The sequence below is a fragment of the Anticarsia gemmatalis genome, chromosome 21 (assembly GCF_050436995.1).
Source record: "Anticarsia gemmatalis isolate Benzon Research Colony breed Stoneville strain chromosome 21, ilAntGemm2 primary, whole genome shotgun sequence".
Lineage (NCBI taxonomy): Eukaryota > Metazoa > Arthropoda > Insecta > Lepidoptera > Erebidae > Anticarsia > Anticarsia gemmatalis.
The window spans coordinates 8626995-8636354 of NC_134765.1; the positions used below are offsets into that span (position 1 = coordinate 8626995).

General features: G+C 37.2%; 3 protein-coding genes across 4 annotated transcripts; 1 reads left to right on the plus strand and 2 right to left on the minus strand.

The window, feature by feature from the left end:
* Positions 1 to 453: 453 nt before the first annotated feature.
* Positions 454 to 5277, minus strand: LOC142982151 (3-hydroxyacyl-CoA dehydrogenase type-2-like). Its single transcript, XM_076128508.1, has 5 exons — positions 5146 to 5277; positions 4888 to 5052; positions 4516 to 4680; positions 1145 to 1382; positions 454 to 692 (listed from the first exon to the last, which is right to left on the minus strand). Exons 1-5 carry the CDS (start codon positions 5152 to 5154, stop codon positions 499 to 501), a joined length of 771 nt encoding a protein of 256 aa, XP_075984623.1. The 5' UTR covers positions 5155 to 5277; the 3' UTR covers positions 454 to 498.
* Positions 5278 to 5595: 318 nt separating this feature from the next.
* On the plus strand, positions 5596 to 8557 carry LOC142982249 (uncharacterized). Of its 2 annotated transcripts, none has more exons than XM_076128668.1 (2): positions 5596 to 5692; positions 6346 to 8557. In XM_076128668.1, exon 2 carries the CDS (start codon positions 6430 to 6432, stop codon positions 7468 to 7470), a length of 1041 nt encoding a protein of 346 aa, XP_075984783.1. In that variant the 5' UTR covers positions 5596 to 5692; positions 6346 to 6429; the 3' UTR covers positions 7471 to 8557. The 2 variants fall into 2 exon arrangements, with proteins under 2 accessions (XP_075984783.1, XP_075984782.1); XM_076128667.1 differs by having other exon boundaries at positions 5599 to 5804.
* On the minus strand, positions 8366 to 9101 carry blp (mitochondrial import inner membrane translocase subunit Tim16). Its single transcript, XM_076128669.1, has one exon. It carries the CDS (start codon positions 9024 to 9026, stop codon positions 8631 to 8633), a length of 396 nt encoding a protein of 131 aa, XP_075984784.1. The 5' UTR covers positions 9027 to 9101; the 3' UTR covers positions 8366 to 8630.
* Positions 9102 to 9360: the final 259 nt, after the last annotated feature.

Below are 9360 nucleotides of genomic sequence, written 5' to 3' on the forward strand. Positions count from 1 at the left end.
ACACATAACACGCAACCAATAAATAGAAAGAAAAATTTTGAAAAGGGTTGTTGATATTATTACAAGAGTAGTTCCTTGTTAAATTCGACAAATATTGTGAGTAGCGATTGTGTTGATCTAAACATACCTATACCTACATATTTTGGTTTTTCAAATAGATTCCGAAGAAAGAATTTACAAATATGTCTCAGTTATACAAAGGGTGGTTATCTCATAACTACTTACTATTTACAAACATTGATTACAGTAGCCATAGTTATAGAATATGTACTCATTTTTGTAAACTCTTATATTTCAGAACACGTTCGTACGTATACGGGCGCGTACGTGTACGCTCGAAGCAAAAACACGCTTAGTTAACTATAAAATCTATAAAAACACACATCCTACTAAATACCGTGAGGGACATTGTACTCCAAACAAAAAAGGAAGCTCAAAAAAAATAAAACAAAATTAACTATACCTATACATTTATTAACAATTAAATAACAATCTACACTACAACGGGAACCATCTCTGCGCTCCATCTAACCGTATCACTTCACCATTCAACATCGGGTTCTCCACTATACTTGTGACTAACATCGCGAACTCTTCTGGCTTGCCCAGTCTTGAGGGGAACGGCGTCATACGTTGAATAAATTCTAGCATCTTCTCTGGTAAGTATTGGACTAGAGGTGTGTTGAATATTCCTAAAAACAATGGAATATATTGACTCGTCTATCGCAAGAAAAATACCATCAGTCTACTATGACGTAGGCAGCAGTGTGCAATTGGCGCATGTGATATACTTCAGCAACAATAAAATATACAAGCCATTATTAGTCCACGGCTCAAACATCAAGAAAACGAAAACGTAGACATATATCAACGAGAAAAGCGTAAGGTATCGATTCGTACATTTAATATGTATTGAAAAAACTAACTACCTTAACTCAGCACTGTGCATGAGACCCAACACCCAGCAAGGCACTTAATGTTTAGTTGAGGGCAGCACATTTACTGTACAAATTGTGTTACCCACCGAATCAGACGCATTTCTATACAAAAAACCCCTATCTTGACTAAAGCATGTTGAGAGCATTTAAGGTATATACTAAGAAGCTACCTAATATAACATATTATTATCTTTAAATACACTCACCTGGTGCAATTGTGATAACTCTAATCCCTTGTGATGCTAAATCCCTTGCAATAGGTAACGTCATGCCCACAATACCAGCAGTAGAAGCTGCATAAGCTGCCTGACCGATGTCACCTTCATATGCTGCGGTAGATGCTGTGTTAACTATCACTCCTCTTTGGCCGTTTTCATCTGGTTTGTTCTTACCAATTAAACCAGCTGATAGACGAATTGTGTTGAATGTGCCTACTGTGTTTATCTGAAAAAGTAAAATTCTCTAAGATGTTGATGATACTAACTTGTATGGCTATTTTTTTGGGTAAGAGATTGATTTGAAATATAATCATAAAAGCACTTTTACTAATATACAAGGAATCAATAACATGCAAATATTTATTTATTTTAAACTTATTATACAACTTTGTATAAAGGCGGACTTAATGCCAGGGGCATTTTCTGCCAGTCTACCTTAGGGTTAGGTTAGGTTAGGTTTCCTGGGCTTTTTCCGCACTTAGCCTCTTAAATGGGCCTTTGTGCGTGTATCTACCCTCTCTCATTGTTGCGTTGATTCGCCCTCACTCCAGCCATCCTAGTTCTTCCCAGAACTTCAGTAGCTTTTTCAAGTTGCTGCAGGCTTCCTGGAGTGTTGTTGTCAATATTTTTGTTCGCGCTCGTTGGTCCGCCACGCTGTTGCATTCCACTAGTACATGTTGTGGTGTTTCCTCTGCCTCCATGCATCCTCTGCACAGAGGGCTGTCCGTCACGCCTATTGTACATAGATGTTTGTTTAGGGGACAATGGCCGGTTAGGATTCCTATTACCTTGCGTATTTTGTCCCTTTTTAGACTGATAAGGTTGCGGGTAAGATTCTTAGGTGCCACCGGAACTGCAGCCTTAGTTTGCCTGCAACCTTTGCTGTTGTTCCATTCTTTTAGGTGTTTCGCTTCGGTGTTTCTGTTCAGCCAAGATTTGATTTGTGCTTGGGGGATAGGCAGTAGTGGTTCCGGTCCAAGTACTGTTCCATTTGATCCCCTTTTAGCTAGTTCATCAGCTGCATCGTTTCCCATTGAATTGCTGTGCCCTTTGATCCATTGCAGGGTAACTGTGTTCGTACGTGCAATAGCCTGGAGCGCATTATGGCATTCCAGAACAAGGGCAGATGTTATAACGTTATTTTGTAAGGCTTGTAGCATGGATGCACTGTCCGAGACAATTTTTATTTTAAAGTCTCTGACATCTCTGGCTGCGACTGCTTGTGCTGCCTTAGTGATTCCTATACATTCTGCTTGGAAGATTGTATTTAGTTTGTCTAGGGTGGCTGATATTTTGATATTTAGATCGTTCGAGAAGACGCCGGCTCCTGTACCAAATGCGGTTTTGGATCCGTCAGTGTATATCCTAACTTCGTTGATGCCAGAGTCATCTTTAGATTCCTCTTTGAGTTGGATATTGTATCTTCTGTCAAAAACGTGGTGACATGGCGTTTTATCTGTAGGTGCATCGAGAAGTGGTATTTCCTTCAAGATACATTGCAGAATTTTGGTGTGTGTTGTTTCTGGGTTCTGCTGCCATAGCCCGTTTGCTTTTAGTCTTAAGGCAGCCGCTTGTGCCTCCTCCTGTATAACCAAATCTAAGGGCCTGAGGTTTAGGAGGTACTCAAGTGCATTTGATGGAGTGGTTTTCATGCATCCAGTGGTGGCTACACATGCTAGGCGTTGTGTGCTCTGGAGTTTTGTTTTTACCGTTGTCAGTTGTGTTCTGGGCCACCATACAACTGCTCCGTAGGTGATAGAAGGTCTGATAACTGATGTGTATAGCCAGAGTGTTATGTTTGGGTTGAGACCCCATTTGTTACCAACCATTCTTCTACACTGGCCGAACGCTATGCAGGCCTTCCTAGTTTTTGCTTCAATATGACTCGCCCAATTCAACTTGTTGTCAAGAACCATGCCCAGATATTTCACTTGAGTTGACAGGGTGAGTTTGGTGTTAAATAGTTTTGGTAGTTCGAGGTCCGGTAACTTCCTTTTGTTGGTGAAAAGGATAAGTTCTGTTTTTTTGGGGTTTACTGATAGTTGGTGTTCTTCACACCAGTTTTCTATAATCTGAAAAGCTGAGCGCATTATTTTGCATAGTACGTTTTCAGCTGTCCCATTTATCAGTATTGCTAGGTCATCTGCATATCCAATAGTAGTGTACCCTTTTTTGTTTAGACTAGTTAGGAGGCTATCAACTACTATGTTCCATAGAAGCGGTGAAAGGACGCCTCCCTGGGGGCATCCTCTGACCACTTTTGCTCTTATTGTGGTGTTTGCCACTATCTGTACCGCCCTTTTGCTGACTAGTTCAGTGATCCATCCAGTTAGGACTGGTTCTACTTTAAGTCTTTGTAGGGCATGTTTAATGCTGTTGTGCATGGTTTTGTCAAAGGCTCCTTCTATGTCTATGAAGGAGGCTAGTGTTGAGGCTTTGTTTGTAAAGGCCGATTCTATTTTGTGCACAACCTTGTGCAGTGCCGACTCTGTTGATTTGCCTTTTCTATACGCATGTTGTTGGGGATGTAGTGGGTTGTTCTTTAGTACTCCATCCCTTAGGTATATGTCTACAAGTCTTTCCAGTGTTTTTAAAAGGAATGATGTAAGACTGATTGGCCTGAAAGCTTTGGCATGAGTGTAGTCCTCCTTACCTGGTTTGGGGAGGAAAACTACCTTTGCTTCTCTCCACAATTTGGGTATGTATTTGAAAGCTATACAGGCTCTGTAGATTGGTAATAGGTGTTTTATCGTCTCGTCTTTTTGCCATTGTAGTAGCGCCGGGAAAATCATGTCTAGCCCCGCTGATTTGAATGGCTGGAAGCTTTCTATGGCCCATGCCATCCTATCCGCGGTTACTATTTTGTTGGCGATTTCCCAGTCTAGGGTTGTTGGTGTGTTGTGGTGCTCGTCTGACCAGTCAAGGCCTGATGTCATCAGACAGCCTGGAAAATGTGTTTCCAGCAGTATTTCACACGTTTCTTTGTCGTTATTTGTGTAGGTGCCGTCTGCTTTCGAGTCTATGTTGCTACAGAAGTTGTGCCAAGATTCCGTTCTTCGAAATCTGATGCGCTTCTTATAGTGTTTTTGTGCAATTTTGTATTTGTCCCAGGCCTACCTTAGGGTGATGCAGAGATAATTTGTTACTTGTGAACAGCACATCTGCTTGCATTAGTAATGGTATGGCAAACACTTATCTTCTTCACTCCTCTGACCTATTTTACTAATAGTACGAAAGAAAGTTGCTTTCCCCTGCCTGTCCCTATGTATGCTTATTTTTTTTAAACTTCTTAATCTGGACAAAGCGGGAAGGGGGCCACTAGTTATTTTATAAAAGTTATTTAGTAAAGATTCACTTACCATTACAATTTCACTGAAATTATCCAACTGGCATGCTATGTCTTTGTTAAAATTATACACTTGGTATGCTTTTGACTGTCCCGCACAGTTTACTAGTGTATCCAGCCGACCGAACTTGTCTCTCACTATGTCTAGTGCTTTCTTTACATCTGCTTCTGATGTTACCTGAAAACACATTATACTTAGTTACTAATACTACACAAGTGTAAATATATTATGTCTCTTACAATTTCAGAGGAAAATGCTAGTATGAGGTTAGACCATTTTCCATGGAATTCTATAAGATTCCAATTAAAGCAGTAATTAAATTTGCTGCCGTATCTTTCAAATAGGCAAGTTAGATTATTATACAACTGCATCAATAAAACTTACACAGCCGGGTGATGCGATAACGTTACTGCCGAGTTCACTGGCCACTTTCTTAACCTTTGTTCCCTGTATGTCTAAGATAACCACTTTACCGCCATTTTTAACTAATCTTTCTACTGTTGCTCGACCAAGTCCTGAGGCTCCACCAGTAACCAAACTCACCATACCCTGAAAAAAGGTTGGTTATAGGTTATGTTTACAATACTTTCGGCATGACATAAAACATAGGTATTTGACATGAATATCACCGTTAATGCTTACCTTAAACATTGTTCGAAATTAAAATAGCTAATAAGCCCTTAATTATTCAGTGCTGTTCACAGAAATTAATCAGAATAATAAATAATCGATCACAGAATTGTTGTTTTGCAAATGTCAAATAGCGCAAGCGCGTTTCAGGAACTAAGTATTGACATTTTTCGGCATGCAAAGTTATAAAAAATAATATCATTTAAGCTTTATTGCACGCAAATAAAGGAATATTTCCACTTTACTACAAAGTATCTGTATAACTACTAAAAAAATCGTAATATTTATAAAAAATGGTATAACTAATCACATACAATAAGTTTCCGTTTATGAACTCCATGGCAGTCCATGGTTGGAACGCATCTATAATACGACAAAAAATAAAATGTTCCCAAGTCATTTTTGCACAACCAAAGTCGCAAATAATTTAATTTACGCGATGATTTTTAAATTAGTAGTATAATAATGGCCGGTAGTGTGTTTATTGTTGGTCGGCTAGATTTTTAACATATTTGTGAATATTTAAGTGGTTTTTGTGTATTCTTGCGATCTCTAAACCGTAAGTTGCCATGGCCAAAGTGGAGCAACCTATATTTATTCTGCCAAAGAAGCGCAATGGTAAAAAACAGAATACAATAGCCAGTCATGTTGATCATATAATTACTGTACAGGTAAAGATAATATTATTCTGCAGATTTACTGCAGCATTAACTGTTTCGAATTCAGAGATAGTTGCACATGATTTAACTATTATGATTACGCATTGTTTATGTGATTACATTATTAGATTTACACTGTTTCGGCGTCATAACCATAATTATATTTGTAAACAATTTAGCTATTTTTCGCCTTTGTTATTGGAAAGTACCGGACTGTAGTCATCCTCTCGTATTCGAAGATAATACTGATCTGATGAGAATCAGTATTGTATCACTTGAGTTACTAAACAACGTGTTTGTGTGTAGGTACATCTTAGTGTGTTATAAATACAAGTATTATTTTGAAGTTGTTTAAATTACTGGCTCTAAGATAGACCAAGGGGAAAGTTATCAATCTAAATTTTTATATTAATGTACTCAAAACAAAAATCAGTTTGAATACAGCATTGTTTCAGTAAAAAAATTGGATTTCAGATATTGCACATACATTGTACCTAGCTGCTTATTTACTTGGATATTCTCAAAATTTCACCCAATTTTATTTTAATTACAGGGTGCTGCTGATGACGCACAAACAAAATACAAAAACGGCCTCTCTCCTGTCTCAGAGCATGTCAACGGTATAATTCATTCAACGATGGAAGGCCTAAAGTCCAACATGAAAATCAACCTGCCAATAATCAACGATGTCAATGACGAAGATATGAATGACTGCAATGGAGATTCTGAATCTCTTAAAAGCATCCAGAAAAATGGATACCAAGCTCTTTCTACTATAAATAGTAGTCGTGAAATAATAGATCTGTCTCCAATATATGAAAACTCGTCTGATGCCTGCTCCAGCCATGGAGATTTGCGAGATGCAAACGAAAGTGACTTGCAGAAGAGCTGCAAAGTTCTCAACTCTGATCACAATGAAAGTTCATCAGCTACTCCCAATAGTCTGTCCCAAACTCAGTCCGAGAACAGCTTTGAAATGGGCAACATGACAGACAGCCTGAAGAACAGTGCTAAAAGGAAAAAACGAGTGAACATTGTTCCTGGAATAATGGAGTCAGAGAACACTGATACCGAAATAACTGCTCTGCGTATTGAATCTGAAGGTTCCATTTCGCCTGAATGCTCTCTGACTGATAATTCAAAGGATGGATATTTGACTATGACTGGAACTATAAAGAGGGGTAAGAAGAAGGGTCAGAATGTTGATGTGAAACTGAACATATCTAGAGAAGAATTGGAGATAATTGAGGCAGCAATCGTAGCTGAGGAGTACAACAAGATGGATATCTCAAAATGCTCTCTGTACAACGGGCCACATGTGTTTCTATTCAGCCTACTCTGTATACCTTTTGTTTCACTTATTTCTGCTATCTATTCCTTTTACATGGGCACAATTGCCTGGTATAATGTATTTTCTCATGTGACCGAAAATTTTAGCTGCATTAAAAAAGTATTGTTGGCTCCAATTGTGATTTTGTCATATCCGTTTCTGATTGTAATTTTCACTATTGGACTGGGATTGTATGCTGGGATAGTCCAACTTACCTTCAGTGCTGCCAACTGGTGGAAGGATGTGTGCGATTTTGAAAAAGGTTTCTATGGTTGGCTTTGCAACACTTTAGGCCTGTCTGAGTGTAGCCCATATGAAGTAGTTGTCCTCATGGATGTAAAGCCCTAAGGGGAACAGATCTGGTCAAGCAATCTCTATAATTTAAAGATGTACCTTTTATTTTATTAGTTCCTATTAATTTAAAAATAGCTGCTATACTTGGAGGAAAAAGATCATGAACATGTTTGTATAAGTTTTGCCAATTTTATATCTTATCTAAAATATTCAAGTAGAAACATTTTGAATAAGAGTAGTCTAAGATGTTAAATTAAATGTAAGAATTCATCAAATCCATTTTTGGAAAAGGGAGTAGAATAAACATTTTTGAGAAGTGATATTTATACATGGAGTGGGAACAAGATTGTTGGTATACCTTTTAGATCTCTTTTAAAATATTGGTGTGTGTATCCAAATGTTTTGCTCAATTTCTTCCATTGTGTCATTCCATTTTATGCAATTATTTCTAGTCATTTTAAACCTTATGTGGTTTGCATTTATATTAATATAAGGAATTGTAACCATAGGTGTAATTAGAATAATGTTTTTACATATCTAGTAAGAATTGCAGAAGTGTTAAGATCAGCCAAAGATATTTGTAATTCAACAATTACTATTTACCATCATGTAACATTCTTGGCCTTTTACTTCTACATCAGAATAAGTAATATTTATGACTGAAATAATATTTACATGTTGCCAAGCACAAATTCAGTATATAAACGCTTTGAAGCACAATAGATAAAATAGGCAGTTTGAAATGTCTTAGCAGTGAGTGATGTACCCAAGGCCTACAGGACTAATCGAGATATGGTAAAAAAAGTCCATTAGCTCTCTCTATGGATTTAATGATGCCCTTAATGGGTATTGTAGATAACATGAACATACTCCTGTAGACCTATAGTACATTATCAAGTGTTAGTATTTTAACTTATTGTTGTATCGGGATTAGCAGTAAAAGTCAGTGTTTAGCATAACAATTTATTATTGATTTCTATTTATTTTTTGTATTGCTCTAGCATAATAGTGTCACATAAATTGTGATTTTTTTATTTATTATAATTTTTCATGCGTAATCGACAATGTATATTATGAAGACTGATGTATTCTAGTCACTATTGTGGTATCCATTTTCTACGCAATAAAATATTTTACAAAACTCAAGATGGTTTTAACTAAAACAATATCTACATTAGAAATAATAACTATAACCCAAATTAATTTACTAAGTTTCATGATGTGTCTTTTGGTCGACTCGGTTCATCCTGTGGAGGTTTTGTGCTCTGACTATGTTTAAATTCGGCATCTATTCTTTCCTTCGCTCGCACAATTTTCGATTGCAGATAAAAGGAACCTCCTTTGGATTTGTCGTTCGCCGTGAATAGATGGTCGTAGTTTTTATTAATTTTCTCTGCTTCTAATTTGTCTAAATTCAAAATTTGCATAGCTTCTTCTAAAGTGAGGCCCGTGGACGCATTAGCTGCAGCTCTTCTGGTCCCTTCAGGTCCACCACCAGCTCGTTTCGCTGCCTCCTGAGAAGCAGCTATTTCTTGTTTTAGGGCTCTAGCGAAGGCTCGTCCCACCACCTGGGCGCCAAGAACTATAATTTGTGCGATGTATTTAGCCATATTTTCATTATTAAACTTGTGAAATACCTATTGACATTACGACATCGGTAACAAAATAAATGTGAAATGTCAATTATTTTTAGGTTAAAGTGTGTTCATTGCATTTCGGACAAAAGTCAACTTGTGAACGTATCCGAATTTTTGGATACAAAAAATATTTTATTTTAAATGATAACAATATTTATCAAAATACATCTAAAAAATAACGTGCAAGAAAGTAAAATATGTAACTAAACATATTTTTATATTTTAACCTGTTAAGCTCGTTTCGAATACTCCGATTATGCGATTTAGTTAGTCGTTTGACAATTGACAGTTCGACTAATATTGAATT

What these genes read in the sequence shown, in the direction of transcription:
- blp (XM_076128669.1), bottom strand. Translation starts at nt 9,026, where the DNA reads ATGGCTAAATACATCGCACAAATTATAGTTCTTGGCGCCCAGGTGGTG.
- LOC142982249 (XM_076128667.1), top strand. Translation starts at nt 5,703, where the DNA reads ATGGCCAAAGTGGAGCAACCTATATTTATTCTGCCAAAGAAGCGCAAT. An exon ending in ATCATATAATTACTGTACAG is followed by an intron (nt 5,805 to 6,345) that starts GTAAAGATAATA and finishes TTTTAATTACAG; the next exon opens with GGTGCTGCTGATGACGCACA.
- LOC142982151 (XM_076128508.1), bottom strand. An exon ending in TTATCGCATCACCCGGCTGT is followed by an intron (nt 4,681 to 4,887) that starts GTAAGTTTTATT and finishes ATGTGTTTTCAG; the next exon opens with GTAACATCAGAAGCAGATGT. An exon ending in ATTTCAGTGAAATTGTAATG is followed by an intron (nt 1,383 to 4,515) that starts GTAAGTGAATCT and finishes TTACTTTTTCAG; the next exon opens with ATAAACACAGTAGGCACATT.